General features: G+C 30.8%; 1 protein-coding gene across 2 annotated transcripts; it reads left to right on the top strand.

Annotated features, from left to right (window-relative positions):
* Positions 1–1458: 1458 nt before the first annotated feature.
* Positions 1459–19212, top strand: LOC107449608 (carbohydrate sulfotransferase 11). 2 transcript variants are annotated; one of them, XM_087157175.1, is made up of 2 exons: positions 1459–2561; positions 18275–19212. In XM_087157175.1, exon 2 carries the CDS (start codon positions 18287–18289, stop codon positions 19160–19162), a length of 876 nt encoding a protein of 291 aa, XP_087013301.1. In that variant the 5' UTR covers positions 1459–2561; positions 18275–18286; the 3' UTR covers positions 19163–19212. The 2 variants fall into 2 exon arrangements, with proteins under 2 accessions (XP_087013301.1, XP_015920676.1); XM_016065190.4 differs by lacking the exon at positions 1459–2561 and adding an exon at positions 12701–13009.
* Positions 19213–19881: the final 669 nt, after the last annotated feature.

Below are 19881 nucleotides of genomic sequence, written 5' to 3'. Positions count from 1 at the left end.
TATTTTATTATTTATTTCATTTTATCTGTGTAGTTTTCATTTGAATTTTTCAGCAGAATCATTCACCAAAGTATTATTACAATCCCCATGTTCATTACAATATTAGACTGAGATGCCCTTCTCAAAATTAAAAAATATTTTAAATTCCTTCTCAATATTTCAGACAAATGGCAAAAACTTTCTTGAATCTTCATCAATTTAAATTCAGTTGAGTTAAATTAAATTTTAAAAAAAATTATTTTGCATATTTATATTAGAGGAAATATATAAATTTTGATCCATTCATAAAAAAATTTTAAAAAAATTCTATTTGTGAACTATTCTATTTATTGAACTCTGAATATTGGTCCTCCTTAAAATCTGAAACCCATGCATTAAAATTATCTAGGAAAGAAAAAGGAAACGAAACTAAAAAGCCCTGGAAGGAATGATATTAAGAATTTTTCTCACTTTTAAAACAAGTAAAATATAACCAAAATGCATTTTTATTGCTTAAGATAGGACATGTATACTTGCAAGATGAAATGCCAGTTTTGCTTACCAAATTTTTGAGAAACTACAGTATCAAAAACAAAATATTGGAAAATATAAGTAGAAATATTACACATATTTTCACATCTATTATTTTGCAACTTAGTTAGTTTTTATAACATGCTCCTTACACATAGGGAATAGTGAGATAACCGTTAAAACTTCTCTTGGTATCGAATTGTGATTCAACGACAAGTCCCTTACTCTGGAGCATCTTTTTTGTTTTACGGGTAAATTTGTTTTACGGGTATATTAATTTACGGGTAAAGACAGGTAATGCATTTCTGATCCTTTTCTTTTTCTTTTTCCAAGAGTAACAATAGAAAAAACGTCCTACAATGTTTCCCTTTTTAAGTTGTGATAAACGAATTTTTAAGTTATCGCTTCTGCAGAAATCTGATGAAGAAATGACATCTAAATGCATGTGACAATGTTCAGCTCTGATTCTAAATATTAGAATGATTAAAAACAATCATCAATAATAAAAAGTCTTTTACTTATTTAAATTTAAAACACAAATATAGCGAGTCAGATCTACATATTTTTCAGTATTTTTAAACATTAAAGAAATTAAAGTAAGACATAAATGAATTTCATATTTTATTTTTGAAAAAAAGAAAAAAAATAGTCGAATAAAATTTTGTGATCCAAAATATTAGAATATTTTATTCTAAAATTAATTGAATTTATGTAAAATATTATATATTTTATATAAATTCAATTTAAAATGAGAATGAATAAAAAAAAGTTATGTAGTATTTTGTAGTGACGCCCGTTGGCTGAGTGGTAGCGCTTTCCCCTCCCATGCCACAGTTCCTGGGTTCGATCCTCCGGCCAGGCAAGGTTGACTCAGCCTTTCATCCCTTCAATGGGTCGATAAATGAGTACCAAGCATGCTTGGGAACTTAACACTGGGGTTCTGCGTTCGGCTGACCACCTGACCGGAACATCTGCTCCTGCACCCCAGAGCCCAAGGTCAAGAAAACTAAGATGGGTACAGTAGGCCTTGACCCTCTACGGGCTGTTGCACCACTGAGTTTAGTTTAGTATTTCGTAGTGTCTCCTTTAGCTCTGACCTCTGCATTTGAACAATCTTACATAAAATAAAGATTTTGGTAGTCTCTTTTTTTTTTTTTGTCAACATTACCCCAAGTTGACTTAATTGTTTCTACCAATTCAGCTTTGTTTGCAAGAGCAACTTCTTGTTGTTTTTTTTTCTTTACTTTCCCCCATAAATTTTTAATTGGGTTAAGATCTGGAGAATAAAGTGACCTGGTTTGCACTGTAATTTTGTATTGCTCCAGCTAGATCTAGTTGATTTTGACAGATGAGGTGAAGCTAAATCTTATTGGAAAATGAAAATAAACGGATACAAATTTAGCATTGGAAATGGAAAGAAGAAGAAATTAATGTTCCTACATCAATAACATTACGGCGTCTTTTTAAATTAAACTAATTTCATTCACTTCTTCCAACAACAAAACCACATTATGAAAGTAAAACAAAAGCTTGCAAGAATGAGATAGTGCAGATTTAGATAGTTATGTCTTGTGGCAAAAAAGATATTTGAGTTTGGAGGATAAAACAGGAAGCATTTAATAGAGTGCGACTAAAAAATTAGATTAAATTTACAGTTAGTGTGATGGTATAAAATTGCATAATCGCAAATGGTCCTGGAAGGGAATAGATTAGAAAGGAAAAAGGTTTATTCAGATGTATATCAATATAGTTTCGAGCACTACATGATTCCATCATCTGAAAGCTTATAAGAGGTTGAGTTAATTTTCTAATAAGATTTAGCATCACTTTCAAAATCTGGCAGAAACAGCTCCAAATAATAAAATTATAGTGTCCAGCTTACTCACCAAATATTAATTCATTTGAAAAATTTATAGGGTATAGTAAAGAATAAACTGCAAGAGGTTTCTTCCACAAATAATGTTGAACTAGAGGAAAGCATTAAGTCTACTTGGACTGACGTGAACAAGAAAGACTGCAAGATCATTGATATGCAGTGATCAAAGCTAAAGGTGATGTTACAAAATATTACATAACTTTTTTTCGATTTATAATTGAATTTGAGTGGGTTTTTTAGGAATTATTATAGTATTTTGAACCACGTAAAATTTCCTTCTAATAATATGTAATATAATAATAATTCATGGTTTATTTTGATTTTTTTATATTTAAAAATACTGTGAAGTATTTAGGTTTGAATCACTAAAGTAGTAATTATTTTAAATAAATGAGAAACATGTAAATAGTAAAATACTTTTTGAAGTCGAATTTTTCAATTGTTCTAATATACTGAATCTGACCTGTACTTCATTATATTTCAAGTTCTCTACTTTTTACATATGTGGTTACAAATACTACCCTTATTTAATTAAACTCTTTTCTCAGCGGGCGGGTTTACCTTCTGGTAAATGCGGGTCCCGAGGTGCCCCAGTGATTTTTCCGCATTGTCTTCCTACATTTTTTTCAAAAGTTAAATGTGTGCAAGTAATATACGTTTGTATAGTAATATAAGTTTTTATAGTGGGCCAGGACCGTCCTCAACGGGGGGGTGAGAGGGGTGTCTCACCCCCCCAGCGATATCATCCAGTCGGCAAATTCAGGTTGAGTCGGCATTTTTTTTTTTTTTTTTTTCAAGCCAAAATCCCGACTTTGCCGAAATTCTTTCATTGTCGGATATTTCATCGGTGATGAGATTTAAACGGATTTCAATGTTATCTGAATTTCGTTTCGGGATCCCAGACCCGACTCGGCAAATCTTGTTGCGAAATGTGTTTTTAAATTTATTTTTTTTTCCCTCCTCCAAGAGTTACCATTTATGATAATTCAAAGCAAGATGATCGATAATTCTGGCCAAAATCCCGACTTTACAGAAATTCTCTCATTATCGGATATTTCATCGGTGATGAGATTTAAACGGATTTCAATGTTATCTGAATTTCGTTTCGGGATCCAAGACCCGACTCGGCAAATCTTGCTGCGAAATGTGTTTTTAATTTTTTTTTTCTCCTCCAAGAGTTACCATTTATGATAATTCAAAGCAAGATGATCGATAATTCTGGCCAAAATCCCGACTTTACAGAAATTCTCTCATTATCGGATATTTCATCGGTGAAGAGATTTAAACGGATTTCAATGTTATCTGAATTTCGTTTCGGGATCCCAGACCCGACTCGGCAAATCTTGTTGCGAAATGTGTTTTTAAATTTTTTTTTTCTCCTCCAAGGTTACCATTTATGATAATTCAAAGCGAGATGATCGATAATTCTGGCCAAAATCCCGACTTTGCGGAAATTCTCTCATTATCAGATATTTCATCGGTGATGAGATTTAAACGCATTTCAATGTTATCTGAACTTCGTTTCGGGATCCCAAACCCGACACGGCAAATCTTGTTGCGAAATGTGTTTTTAAATTTATTTATTTTTTTTTTCTCCTCCAAGAGTTACCATTTATGATAATTCAAATAAAGGTGATCGATAATTCTGGCCAAAATCCCGACTTTGCAGAAATTCTTCCATTATCGGATATTTCATCGGTGATGAGATTTAAACGGATTTCAATGTTATCTGAATTTCGTTTCGGGATCCCAGACCCGACTCGGCAAATCTTGTTGCGAAATGTGTTCTTAAATTTATTTATTTTTTCTCCTCCAAGAGTTACCATTTATGATAATTCAAAGCAAGATGATCGATAATTCTGGCCAAAATCCCGACTCTGCCGAAATTCTCTCATTATCAGATATTTCATCGGTGATGAGATTTAAACGGATTTCAATGTTATCTGAATTTCGTTTTGGGATCCCAGACCCGACTCGGCAAATCTTGTTGCGAAATGTGTTTTTAAATTTATTTATTTTTTTCCCTCCTCCAAGAGTTGCCATTTATGATAATTCAAAGCAAGATGATCGATAATTCTGGCCAAAATCCCGACTTTGACGAAATTCTCTCATTATCGGATATTTCATCGGTGATGAGATTTAAACGGATTTCAATGTTATCAGAATTTCGTTTCGGGATCCCAGTTCCGACTCGGCAAATCTTGTTGCGAAATGTGTTTTTAAATTTTTTTTTTTTCTCCTCCAAGAGTTACCATTTATGATAATTCAAAGCAAGATGATCGACAATTCTGGCCAAAATCCCTACTTTACAGAAATTCTCTCATTATCGGATATTTCATCGGTGATGAGATTAAAACGGATTTCAATGTTATCAGAATTTCGTTTCGGGATCCCAGTCCCGACTCGGCAAATCTTGTTGCGAAATGTGTTTTCAAATTTATTTTTTTTTCTCCTCCAAGAGTTACCATTTATGATAATTCAAAGCAAGATGATCGACAATTCTGGCCAAAATCCCGACTTTACAGAAATTCTCTCATTATCGGATATTTCATCGGTGATGAGATTAAAACGGATTTCAATGTTATCTGAATTTCGTTTCGGGTTCCCAGACCCGACTCGGCAAATCTTGTTGCGTAATGTGTTTTTAAATTTTTTTTTCTCCTCCAAGAGTTACCATTTATGATAATTCAAAGCAAGATGATCGATAATTCTGGCCAAAATCCCGACTTTGCCGAAATTCTCTCATTATCGGTTATTTCATCGGTGATGAGATTTAAACGGATTTCAATGTTATCTGAATTTCGTTTCGGGATCCCAGACCCGACTCGGCAAATCTTGTTGCGAAATGTGTTTTTAAATTTAGTTTGTTTTTTTCCTCCTCCAAGAGTTACCATTTATGATAATTCAAAGCAAGATGATCGATAATTCAGGCCAAAATCTCGAAAACCATTTCTCTTGTATTATTATTTCAACGACACATTCTTAAATTTTAAAAAATTTTGTAGTGACCTTAATTTTCAGTTAGCTAATAATGTATCATAAAATTCAGATGTTATTTATCTGAATTATATTAACTCTTTATTAGAGGTCTAAGTAATTTTTTTAAAGGAAGTGATGAACTTACCTAATTTTTTTTTAAGGAATTATAAATTTTATATGAAATAATCGTGCCGGTGATGCAACCTATTTTTTTTTTTTCACTTTCAAAATATGGGGAAAAAATTACAAATAAAAGTACCTATTAAATAGGATACTATATTATTCAAAATATCTTATTTAAATTGTTAAATTCTGTTTAAATAACACAAATTATTAAATAATTTATATTTTCAATTAGTAAATGCTATATTTTTATTATGAAGAATTTTACTAACTCCAAAGGATTCCTAACTCCAAAAAAGAAAATTAAAACATTTAATTTGTTAACTACCATTCAGTTCATAACTTTTAAAATTCTATGATGATTGGATTATTACTTGAGTTCAAAATTTTTTAACCTAAAATAAAGTGTTCAGGGACCAATTCATGTCTTTAGAACAATTAATCATGACAACAAAATTTGATATTCTCTATGGAAAATAGTTAACATATATGTGATCCTCAATTCACCTTTATAAAAGTTTCTGTTTAGAAAATAAAATATTGATTTTGCTTTTAATATTTTTTTTTCAAGAATCCTAAGAATTCTGAAACATTAAATTGAGTTACAATCGAATCGACATTTCGATCATTTCACACAATTTCAGAATGGTTGCCGAGTTCAAAGTGGTAAATGTTGTAACTTTGGATTCATTAATTATTTCAATAAAAATATGGTGAAAATAGATAATTCCGAATATTCACGGAGAAGTGGCAATTCTGTTTGATCAAGCCGTTGCGACTCGATCTTGTGAAGCAGCAGACAAAACCCCGGATATTTCTGTCAACTTGAAAAATCGAGGGTCTTTTAAAAGTGGTTAGCAAAAAATGCCCTAAGCTATATTTTCTCATGTTTTCTCTTACTCTTTCTGAGAATAAAGACAATATCTTTGTCCATGTGGTTAAGAAGGGGAAGGAAGGTGCTCGATGCACATGCAGCTGTGTAGCAATTACTTCATTGACCTGTCTTTAACTGTCTAGTACGGATACTTAGTTACTCAAAGCGTATTTTATAAATTCATATTATTATTGAATAAAATAGAAAATCCGCTCACATGCCAACGATCATCCTATCTACCACAGTCTAAGTTTCGAATGTAAGTATAATTTTTTTATGAATACATATTTATTATTTACAGTCTTATAGTTTAAATATTAAGTTTAATTAAATTGCATTAAATGTGCTATTACTTTCCAATGAAATTATTTCGGGTAAGAATTGATTTTTATGAAGCAGATAAAATTATTTTTTTAATCTTTTTTGTGCTGTAAAATAATTAAAAGAACGAAAAAAGAGCAATTAAAAATCCTATGTTATTTATATTCATTAGTAGGAGCTAGGGATAGAAAAAGATAAATCCCATTTGAATTCTGAAAATTGGAATTCTTTTTCCGTTTTTTACTTTTTACGAAGCTTTTATTTTGTGTTTAGATTTTTTCAGCTGAAATTATTTTTTATAGATCTTATTTGATTGAAATTTCAAATTCTATATTTCGTTGTTGGCTTTGTTTTTCCAAACTGCAATCCTTTATGAACAAAAATGTACTAATGCTAATTTTATTGAAAATGTAACGTGTTTAAAAATAGAAAGTTTCAGTTTTTTTTGATAAATAATTCTTTTTAGTTATTTTGTACTGTCGTCCCCACTTAATCGCATATCGGATAATTGAATTACCCGCTTATACGAATAAAATTTAATGGAACCAAATCATTTTAGAAGAAACTAATGTTAAACTTCCCCGTTTAAACGGTTATTTGTTGTTTTTTGCTCCAGCCTAATTGCATAAAGAAGTGGTACTGAAATGAAACAAATATTTTTTATTTTTGAGAAATGTTTCACCGGCTAAAATGGAATTTCCCTTTTTCAGTTAAGATAAAGATACAATAGGTGGTCACTTCAATAAGGACTTCTTACTCATTAGTAGGTGTTTGGGGTAAAGTTGGAAAATTAATCAAATCTTGCTGCCAGTTTTATACATTGAAGTAAACGAAGGGTTTTTTACCCCTCTTTGACTTACTTCGCACACACATCATTTAGAATGTAAAAAAAGGATAGAGTGATTTGTCCTGTGATCCCCTGTTGATGCACTATTAACTTTGATAAGAAGAAGTTTCAAAAACCTAACACACTAGTGTACAGAGAGTCTTTCTCTTAAATAGAATAATTGCTTAACCCAGTTAATGACTTTGAGTTGGGAGTTGGGTGCAAGTTGAGAGCGAATAGGAATGATTTAAATTAATCGGAAAAAAGCAAAACAATGAATCTTAGAAGTAACAAATTTCAGAAAACCCTTAACTAAAATAGCGCATTAATTACAATAAAGCATTAATTAAAATTTCTCAAGTTTCGAAGATTAAAAAAAATAAATATAAAAGTAAAAAAAATTCTGAATGTGTTTGAAAGGAATACACGCAAGTCATGAAATTTTTAATCGAAACTAAAAGGGAATATCTAATTTTGATGAATTCAACTCGTATAAAAAACAGTCTTCAATTAAAGATTTTTTCGGAAGGGATCAATTAATATTTTAGTACCTACATTATAGTTTTTACTGATATTGATTTATTTTCAGGTAATTTTAAATGACATTTATATTTTATGATACTAACGCATACAGTTTTAATTATAATTGTTTATTGATTATAAAACTGAACTTATTTAATCAAAATGCTATACTATGCATTAAATACCATTAAAAAGTAAAATTTCGTAAAAATTCAGAATTTTGGATTGAATATTGCACTCCCCTTTTAATCGAATAATCCGCTTAATTGCATAGATTTAACTGGAACCGATGGTATTCCTTTAAGCGGGGTTGACGTATTTCTTATGTATTTAATTATTTAATGTTTTTATATTATCTTTTTGACTAAAGTTAACAGTTTTTCATTTAAGTTAATTATTAGTAAAAAAAAAACTTAATAATTTTGTAATTATGTAAAAATTCAATTCACAGTTTGTATTAAAAATGCAGAATCATACATTTTAGCATAAATGCTTTCATAAGTTTTTATTGTTAAATCTATTAGCGTTAACTGCACCAAAGACAGTTGCGACAAATGAAGGAATTTTCAGCAAGATGAAATTGATTAAAAACTATCTTCGAAAAACAATGACCACTGAACGCCTAAATTCACTGCTTTTACTCAAAGCAGAAAAAGATATTGCTGACAATATTAAGCGTGATCAGTTGACAGAATATTTTTCGCTTTTAAAACAACGTCGAAGTAAATTTATGTAGCTAATATAATATAACGTAATTTTACCAATATCTTAATTTTTTATCATTTTTACGTGAATTTCTTCATTTATAATTTAAATGGCAAATATTTTCAATGTTTTTCTACATTTTTTTTCTTCTTATTTTTTAAAAATGAAAGGTCAATTTACTTTTGAATGAATTGTGTTTTGAATCAATATCTTATGGAAGTCTGTATTTGCAGATTAGGACTTACTTTCTCATCTTCAAACAATGGCTGTAATTAGCTTATGGTAACAACGTTTAAATGAAACGAAAGATACATTTTAATTACCAAGTGATTTTTCAAAAAATATTTAGACATAAAGTAAAAAGTATTTCAAAGTTGCGTTAAAAAACATTTAAATTTACAACTTTATTTTTTAAAATTATTTCCACAAATAATTATTGCTTAATATTACTGAAAACTTATTTTAATTGAATAAGTTTCAGTTTACTTAAAAATAGTTTTTTTTCTTTAATATTTTGTTACCATTTTAATAATTAAAATTAATAGAAATGTAAAAAGTATATTTTCTTTGCATTATTTTGAATAATTACTGGTACTATTTAGTAATCAATAATACCACATTTTTCACCCATGGCGGTTGCATTTTTAAGTGCTGTGAAAATTATTTCGATGAATAGCATTATGTTTATAACTAGTCGAAATGATTTCAAAATAAACTTTGGAAGCTCAAGTTTTGTGGCGCATTTGAACTCTTTTATTTGTTTTGTTTTACCTTTTGATTATCAAGCTTTAGCTATACACAAATTGTATATATATATATATATATATATATATATATATATATATATATATATATATATATATATATATATATATATATATATATATATATATATATATATATATATATGTACATGACAGTCGGCAAAATAAACTTCAACACCCCCCCTCTCGAATCGGTTAGGGACGGGCCCGAGTGGGCCCCATTCTACCATTTGCCGAAAAAGGAGGGAAAAAAATTATACTTGTGCGTTATAATATTCCAAAAACTTAAGCATGGACAGGCAAGTTAAAAATAATTTTTCTCATTTTTTTTTTTTTTTTAAATGCCACGCAAACTTTTGCATTCAAACACAAAATTCAAATCACAAGAAACAAAAACACAAAATTTTGAAAAAACTTTTTCACAGCGATCATTTTGCAACTTGGTACGATTTTACGACGTTCCCCTTACACAGAGAGTATTAAAAGATTAGTATATCTTGCAATGACTTTAAAAAAAAAAAGATCTACGAATAGAAAAAACGTCCTTCGTTTCCTTGATTAAATTATGATGAACGAAGTTTTAAATAATCCCTCCTGCAGAAATCAGTTGTAATTTGTATTAAGAAACTTTGTTTGACATCATAATCCATGGTTTTAATGTACGTGAAGATGTACTTCATCATCTTTCATGTTCCCTATTTTTTAATGTGTGTACAAATATCCTTATTTAAATGAAATAAAAAAACAGCCTACCTCAGGAGTGGGAAGCTGCGATTCCCTTAATAGATATCATCCAAATACACCAAAAGTCTTTTTAAAAAGGTTATCAAAAATTAATTAGTCCAAAAATTTGATTTAATTAAGAATATCATTATAATTAGAAAAATACTTTAAATCTAACAAATTGTTTATCATCAAGAAACCAAGATTGATTGAGAAGTAATAATGGAGGTCAGCGAACTGATGGCATATGTTGCCCCGCGTGGATTAAAATAAAAAGCTGCGTGCATGAAATATCAGTGAATGACAAATGAGTCTTTTTAGAGGCAAGGAGAGAATTAGATTTGGAAGAAGATCTGAGAATTGCCAAATGAATGCTTGAAGCAATATTTATGCTTGTCTTTTTCTTAAAAAGAAAAAAATTAATGTTTAATTTCATTTGTGTTTTCTCTATAAAATGAGAGAGAATGAATTTTCATAAAAATGCCGATTGGTCCTTGCAAAATTAGCCGAATAGTAAAAATCTTAGAGAGGTCACCAGCGATCTCCCATCCTGGTGCAGCTGACTTTAACTTATAGCTGAAAAAAGAGAATTGGAATCAAACATAATATATCTATACAGATAAATTTGCAACCAATTTAATAAAGAATTTTTTTTTCTCACACACCTACATTTGTTATTTGGGGAACCTCCTCCCCAATGTAACACCTGTAAAGTTTTACTCACTATTCATCATATTTTAATCATCTGCCCATGTTTTAACCGTCATCGTCTAACCTTTTTTGGTAGTTCTATTTTAACTCTGCAGGATTTGTAAGGTGACTCACATCATCCTAACATTTTTGCGTTTCTACGCGCAATTGGTCTTTTATACTGTATATAACTGTTTTATCCTATTCACAATTTTATCTTATTTTATTCAGCTTTGAATGCAACTGTTTTATAATGCTTTACTACATTTTCATTTTATTTGATTTTACTCACTTTTGAATACCTCTGTCACGTTCTATCTAGTTTTATAAATTCCGTGTGACTTTTAATGAGGAAAATTTGTATTGCACATTTACCTCATTTTAAAACCGTTTGTTTGACGCAGTATGTCCTTCTTTGGACTTTGTGCCATTAAACCCTACATTCAATCAATCAATAAAGAAATTTTTATCAACACAGTTGTTTATCATTTTAACACCTTTCCTCAGACGAGGTTTAATCCAAAATTTAAAGATTTTGGAAATTTAGCAAACTAAAATTTTTTTTAAAACGTACTATCTCCTCTCCCAAGACTAATTTCGTTCTAGTTCTAATAGAAGTTTTAAAACAAAGGAAACTTGCAAGGCCAGATAAACTTTTGTTGAAACAGAGCTACAATTGTAAATGTCTTGATTAAATAAAAGACTTTATAAAAGAGAGAATGCGCTGTTTACAATTAGGGAAAACAGTCAAATAAAAATTTAAAAAAAAAAAAAAAAAAAAAAAAAAGCAATATTCATACGATTATATCTATAATACTTAAAAAAAAATCGATTTAAGTAATGACTGTTTTGCTATTATTATTGTTATTGTTAATTTAAGTCGCACTAGAGCTGCACAATGGGCTATTGGCGACGGTCTGGGAAGCATCCCGGAGGATGATCCAAAGACATGCCATCACAATTTTGATCCTCTGCGGAGGGGATGGCACCCCCGCTTCGGTAGCCCGACGACCGACTGTTTTGCGTTTTCTCAATGGAAGGATAAATGTGGTAATATCTTTTTTTGTGTCTGTCATCAGCATAAAATTAGTAAAAGTTATTAAAGTATTGTTTACCAAGAAAATATTGCTCTTTCCTTTATTTAAAGGTACGGCAGAAAGTGTTGATGAGTGAGGGAAACAGAGTTTCTTCTTTTTTTCTTCTTTATTTTTATGAAATATGTTCAAAGATACTAAACTAAAAGGATTCACGTATATATTAGTGTAATATTAGTTAATATCGTATTTTCTTGATTTCAAGTACATGTGCAATACGCAAAACAAAAAACGGACCACCTTGAAAAACTATGCTCTATTGACCAGATCTTGACGTTCTAGGGCTATATGCTAATTCATTAGTGCAGACGATATTTAAAGTTACGAAATCAGACACACTAATTTATCAAGACACCTAATAATAGCCATATTTGAAATCATCCCCATTGCCATTAAGATTGAGTTCTAGAAAGAAGAACCATGAGAATTATATCAAAAGTTATTCCGTTTATATTTTTGCGCACTGTATTTAAACCTGTAACATATGTACTTCAATCAAATCGTTATATTTGAGAAGTCGATCGAATGCGAAAATTGATATTGAAAACTAAGTAGGAAGGGCAGTTTGTTCTTTCGAATTTATCCCGTTAAAACTCCTCGAGTACTACGCGTGTCTGTCAACGAACTGATCGCTGGCGTGAGAATGAAACACACCTTCTTCATTCCAACCTTGAAAAAACTAAAAAAACCAGTTTTTTTTTCCCATCTACTTTTCATCCGCATCAGTAAACCCCTCTCTCCAGTGGAACATTTTTTTTCTTTCCTTTCAGATGAAACTGCGTTGTTCCTGTTTTTATTCTTTAAAAAATATATTCTGAAAATTATGTCAGTGAAATGGACGTTTTGTGTCGGAAATTGTCCAGGCACCGTTTGTGCCTGGGGACCATCTTCGTCGGGGTAGTGTTCTGTTTGACTTTCATCAGTTTTCTTGACCGGTGGACACCCCATCCTCTGCGGCGAAAAGTGCCCATACGAGGGAATGACCTCTCTAATGATAGTCAGGTGAGGGAATCTTTTTCTTTCTCTGCAGAAGATATCTCACGATTAGGTATTTCGAATAAAATGACATCGGAAAAAAATTATTTTTTTCATTTTGCGAAATGAAGTTTTAGTTATGAAAAGATAAATATTGAAAAACGATTGCAGTTAAAGCGATTAGCACAACTTCAATAAATGAAGCTGATTAAAAGAAAAAAAGCACCCTCATTATTAAGTGATTTTATAGTTCGAAAATTTCTTTGTAGTGTTTTGTATTTCTTAAAGTTGAATGGGATAACATTTTAAAGTGAGGATGTTGTTAAATTATATAATCTGTTAATAAGAAAAATATGAAAATAAGGAGCGCGTTTTTTAAATACAATGGGTCCAACAGTAAAAAAATGAAAATAAGGAACGCGTTTTTATATATAATATGTCCAAAAGTAAAAAATATGAAAATAAGGATTGCGTTATTTAAATACAATGTGTCCAAAAGTTAAAAATATGAAATAAGGAGCCCTTTTTTTATAAATAGTTTTATTCTTAATTCTTTTAATGTGCATCACATTTTAAATAATAAACTAATGTCTTCCAACCAAGCGTAGTTTTCGATTTAATATTAAATTTCAATTAAGGAAATTCAAATTTATTATTTATTTATTTTTTTTTTTTTTTTTGTTTTTCGAAAATATATATTGGGGACATCCTCCCAAATCTACAGACAACAGAAATACTTAAAAACTTTTTATTTATACAATAATTAAGGTAAATCGGATCTACCTCAATTAGATTACCATTTAGAAATATTTCGCAAAACATAATTTTGAAAAGACAAAATTAACATTGCGCTGAAAAGTAAAGAAAAATAGGAGAGTTCTTTTACGATCGCAATGCAAAACTAACTCACTAAGTTGTAATCCGTTTATCTTTTTAAGAATTCCAATCCAATGTAATTAAACATGTATCGAATACACTATACCCTACAATAATGGAAGAAACCCTTTCAGTTTTTGACATTTTTTTAAATTTCTCAAGAAATACTTTGAGAATTATTTTTTTAACTTTAGTGGTAATTAGTTCATGCAATTTTCCATACGTAGTAATAAAGTTTAAAACTGGTTTCAGAGACCTATAATAAATTACCAAAGATATCAAGTATTTTTGAGCACCCTATACTGTAAAATAAAGAAATAAGCTTGTAACTTTTACCGATTACTTTGGTTGTTATGTGGAATAATTGCATACAATTTCATAAATTAGCTTTAATATTTATGAAGATAAGACGTTTTTATAAAAAACTAATTTTTTTTGTCTTGCGTTTTTTTTTTTTTTTTTTTACTACAACTTTAAAAATATTCAATAACATTAAACGAAATTTTTGGAGCATTTAAAAAGCAATTACAAAATTATTGTTTCAAAATTAGCAAAAATTTCATTCAAAATTACTCAAAATATGATTATTTAAAGTAATTCTTTTACACTACGCATGCACGGAAAAAATATTTAAAAAAAATCTTTTTTATGATTTTGTAGTAAATCGTATTTGACAACTAATGAAAAAGTCGGATTTGAATATTTTAAAAATTTAAGGAGCTTCAAGCTATTTTCAAATTGTTGTTGAACTTAGTTCAAAATGATAAGGGATTTGTCCAAAAATTGTTGTTGAACAAAGCTCAAAATGATAAGGGATTTCACAAATTTAATTTTGTACTATTAAAAATATGATTTATTTAAAATGACACCGGCATTGTGGGTGACCATCTCCTTAAAAGAATGTTTTCTTTCGCCTGTTTTCTTTCCTCATACCATCACAGTTGGCTGTCCGGCCGATTATTATAAGGTAGTATCATTTGTTATTGAATTTTGTCTTATGATACTTGTGGAAAACCCTTTATCATTTTGAGCTTTTTTAAAGAAGTACAAAAACTACTTAGAAAATTACTTGAAATTCTTTACATTTTTAAGATATTCAAATTCTATTATTTTGGAGTATTAATCTCATAAATTTAAAGATATTTGCAAAAATGATGAAATATTTAATTATAATAAGAAGTTTCTTTTTTTTAAATCTCCTGTTTAAAAAGATTTTTTATATGATCATATTACAATACGATAAGTGTAATTATTGATATTAAAAAATATAAAACGCAAAAAAAGAAAAAACAAAGAAAAAAAACTGCGAAGTGAAAGTATTAAAATGTATTAAATGTGAAAAATTCCTTTCCGCAAATTTCAAACTAATCATTGTATATTAATTAATTTTAATATAATATTTAATATATTTGTTGATGTTAAAATAATTAAAAATGTGCACATTCATTTAACTCATTTTTTTTCTGCAGTTTTATCTGATGCTTTATCCTTCTCCAGTGCCTTTTTTTCAGTTTACCGGAATATACCAATTCTCAAGCATGACAAAGACTGTTTTTTATAAGTTTAATTTAGCTTAGTGAAATTTACGTCGAAGAATTTTTAGCAACAGTTTAAAAAAAAAAACTAAAATAATCTGTAAATAAGAGTATTTATTGGTTATGTACGTGAAGGTGGCTCCATAAAACTTTTCGAAATCCACAGGTCTCTTTGTTTTGCTTCTAACTCTCTCTCTCTCTCTTCATTATGTATGATATATGGCTAATTTAATCACAGTTTATCCGGAAACATTGCATTTACTCTGACAGTGTGAACGTTTTGCGCCAATTGGTTTTATCCAGCCTCTATTAGTTCATCTCAAAGTATGTTTTTTATATTTTGTTTTCCTGGTTCCCAATTTATTTCGGGATTCCAGGTAAGAATTTACCGACTCTGCAGCTCAATCTGCTACTACACCCTTACCTCTATCTGTACCGTTCTCAAACATGAAAATACATGTTCGAGAATATATTATAGCAGGGGTTCCCATTTTCTTTTAGCTACGGAACCCTAAATGATCGAACTTCTTTCGAAGGAACCCAGAGTTTTAAAAAACGTTCATTAGCAGGTGTAAATATGCTTCAAAAAAAGCGATTAATTGATTTAGAAATTTTTAATGTGAATGAAATTTTTTCATTGTTTAATCAGTCCTTAAAATTAGAATTTATGTTAGACAGTTACATTCGATAGTTTGCAAGCGGCTACCTTTTTGCTGTTTAATTTAAGTCTAGCAGTTTTTGCCATATAAGTTGAAATTGAATAAATTGAGCACATTTATGGTTTTTGAAAAAGATTTGTTATATACTGTAAGACTGGTTATCAGAGAAAAATAAGTTTTATTCTTGAATTTGTGGATTTTATTTTGAATTTCAAAGTTCGGGGAGAAATACTGATTTAAATATTTGTAAATCATAATTTATTTATTTTTTGGAAATTTATTCAATATTTGGAAAAAATAATATTTTTAAAAAAAATTGGGACTTTTTTTAAATTGCAATTTTACACAAATAATTTCATAAAAATCACCTTAATATTAATTAAATAATGGATTATTTGTTGGATATAAACCTATTATAGGTTTCAAATATTATTACTGATCTTAAAAAAAAAGTTCCAACTCACAGAACCCCTGTGACCTTTCCACGGAACGATAGAGGTCCGCGGAGCACCATTTGGAAACCGCTGTGCTGTATAATGGCTTTATGACAACAACAGTGGGGCCTTCAAGTTAATGACAAATTTCACTCTGTTGAAATTGATTTGGACCCATTGCCCCGAGATCGTCTCCAAATCGCTCACACTCGATTGACTCAACTTCGTTTGATCTTTGGAGAATATTCTCCCCAATTGCCATGTTTTACTCACGATTCAACATATTTTAATCGTTTGCCTATATTTCAACCAATATCAATTTACCTTTTATAGAAACTGTATTTTATGTATCAAAGATTTTTTGGTCGAAGCCCATCTACCTAACATCTTTGTATTTCTACGTGCTATATTTATTCACTTTGTATCTTATTCCTTAAGTATTGTAAAATCTATTTTATATAGTAAACCTAATTTGCGTAATTTTAATGCATTTTCCACTTCATTTCGCGTGTTTCATTTTACTCTGTATTTCATTTTGCTCTATATTTAACTTTTATCTCCTTTTTATTCACTTCTGCATTGCATTTGTGTGCCATGTCCCGTTTTAATAATTTCATATATCTTAGTAAGATAAATTTCTGGAAAGTATCTGAACTTTCCATTTGTTTTTTAAAAAGCTATTTGTTTGGCACCACACGTACTTTTTTTCTTTGATTTTGTGTAGGAATGTATGGATGGTGATTTCTACACTAGGGAACGCTGCAAGCTCGATACCGCCTAAATTTCCGGGTTACTGTTTCCGCTGTATTTTAAAGCCATTTGGCATCATTGTGTTTTGAGATTCCTGCAAGCGTGGTATTTGATTACTTATTACTTGTGTTTACAATGCTAACAATACTTGTGTTTACAATGCTAAAAGTGTTAATACTAACGTAAGATGGTGCACAGCTTGCAATAAGAACAAACTGTAATAGACAAATGGAAAGAGGCCAAATCAGGACTGCCAAAAAGCGAGTTATTCAAAATCTAGCAACCATATCACCTTTTTTTTAACGATATATCTATAAATAACTAAAACAAATTTTCACTTTAAACTCACCAGAATTACACAATAACATTAATATCTTATGAAATACGGCAGATTTGAGCTCAGAAATTATCTAATTTACTTCTTTTGATGAAAACAAAATTATCTGTTTGAAAATATCGTCTCACAGAATAACATGTAGTAAGCAGTTGCATACTTTTTAACCGGAACTAGAACAGGTATCGAGCTCGAAATTGTTATTGTTTACATTTATAATGAAAACACCATCCATTACGATATTTTCCTCTTCCATAACATTTTTCGTATTTAATAGTCAAAAATATTTTCTAACATTTCCGCGATGCTTTCTTTAAGAGCTCCGTGTAAAGCAGTTTTGAGTTCTATATAGTTTCCTAACTTAAAAGTTTTTAATTTGTTTGAAAATCATGGCCGAAATTCTAACATTCTTCCTTATCCGACTGACCACATGCCAATGGTGAGAGCATGCGAAGTGTTGCCATAGATAAAGAGTTCTGCTCTGCGCCATCTGTAGCCCAATTCGATGACCAATTAAACCCTACATTCAGTTCAATTCTAATATTTACAAAAATATTCTTAAAATTGAAAAATAAAAAATAAACGTGAACTTTTTTATAGTGATAGTGTAGTCCTTACACCTAAACATTCTCTATTTGGCTAACTAGTAATAGTGATCCTTATTATATGGTGCAAAAAGTAAAATCTTTAAAATTCTTTTGTAGGTTGCTGAAGAGATGGACCAACGCTGGAAAGCGGAGTACGACGCTCGGGTTCAGAGAGTGCGTGAAATTTGTGACAAGGATGAACTCGTCGCCATGCGCAGAATTTGGCGAGTGGCAACAAACCGCCGATTTGGCAAGGAAACGTTCTGCAAAAATAAAATGTGTCCCATCATCGTCGACGAAAAGAAGGTTCTTTTCTTCTGCTTCATTCCGAAAGTAGCCTCGACTGCCATTAAAAGATTCTTTCTAAACATATCGGACATACACATCAATGAAACCGTCCAAGAGAACGATACCGCTCTCCACACTGTGGCCAATAATGCCCTCAGGCGAATCAGTCCTATGTTCTACCCGTCCACAACCGTCAACAGATTCTTCAAAATGATATTCGTCCGCCACCCTTTCGACCGCCTCGTGTCGGCTTTTCGTAGCAAAGCAGAGAAATCCCGAAAAGATGTCCCTTATTTTTATGACAGATTCTGGGACCCCGTGATGAAAAAACTAAGGCCAGACGGTGCACCTCTAGATCGCATAACTTTCACCGAATTCGTCTGGTACTTGATCCATACTATGGAGAGAGACTATGACGATCATTGGGCTCCCTACTGGAACAGGTGCGATCCTTGTTTAGTGGACTATGACTTTATTGGAAAGCTGGAGACGGCCCAACATGATTTCCCCTACGCTTTCCGACAGGTGGGCATCGATGCAGGATCGGAATGGTGGAGGGAGAGTTACCCGCATTCCCATTCGTTAACTTTAAAGTACTTTTCAAGCATACCTGAAGAAGACATTCTTAAATTGTACGGCATATATAAATTTGATTTTGAACTTTTTGGCTATACAATTAAAGAGTTTTTGCACAAAAACGTCAGTTATAATGCTTGATGTTGGCAAATTTAGGAGAGAAAAATTAATAAATACTTATCGAAGATGCATCGTTTGTGACTCATTTCATTATTGAACATAAGATTAACAGAGTTTCGCAGTAAGTATCCGATTTTCAAAACTTATTCCCCGGAATTTAAAACTGGAAGCACTTTGCAACTGTTATAGATATGAGATTCTTTTACAATTTGATTCAACCATTATTCTTTCATATTCAAAGCATGCTCCTGGTAAGCCCCTCAGGGGGTTTACCTTTTTTAGGTAAAGACTGGGAGTCTCGTCCCCGGGGTGCCTTAGTGATATTTTCTCTCCTCTGTCGTCGTGGTGGCAAAAGTTACTGGCGTGGGCTTCTCGACTATGTTAAATTAATTACCACTATGTTGTATTAGATCTTGTTTGGAAAATAAAACCGCACAAGCGTTCACCATGCGCGAAGAACAATGCCTTGGAAAAGGGGCATCGTGGCATTCGAACACCCTACTTTGGCTCGTGCTTAAAGTAAACGAATAGTGCAGATAGGCCTCCATGCATCAATCGACTAGTCACGAATGAAATATATGGTCAAGTCCGTGGTCACTTACTTGGTACCAAGTTGAGGGTGGAGGTTGCTTCAAAGGTGATTCTCAAATACAGGAAACACTTTTAGCACCGTGTGAAACACTCATTATTTTAATATAGCGTTGCGCCGCAGTGGCTCAAGGGATAGAGCATTCGCCTCC

This window comes from Parasteatoda tepidariorum, chromosome 2 (assembly GCF_982258835.1).
Source record: "Parasteatoda tepidariorum strain Cologne lab strain chromosome 2, Ptep-v5.0, whole genome shotgun sequence".
Taxonomy (NCBI): Eukaryota; Metazoa; Arthropoda; class Arachnida; order Araneae; family Theridiidae; genus Parasteatoda; species Parasteatoda tepidariorum.
Note: the sequence above shows the minus strand (reverse complement) of the source record. Positions and strands in the feature narration are given on the sequence as shown.

Bases quoted from the DNA above. Each gene is read 5' to 3' on its own strand.
- LOC107449608 (XM_016065190.4), top strand. From the start codon at position 12,842: ATGGACGTTTTGTGTCGGAAATTGTCCAGGCACCGTTTGTGCCTGGGG. The intron at 13,010-18,274 runs GTGAGGGAATCT...ATTCTTTTGTAG, and splicing joins ACCTCTCTAATGATAGTCAG to GTTGCTGAAGAGATGGACCA.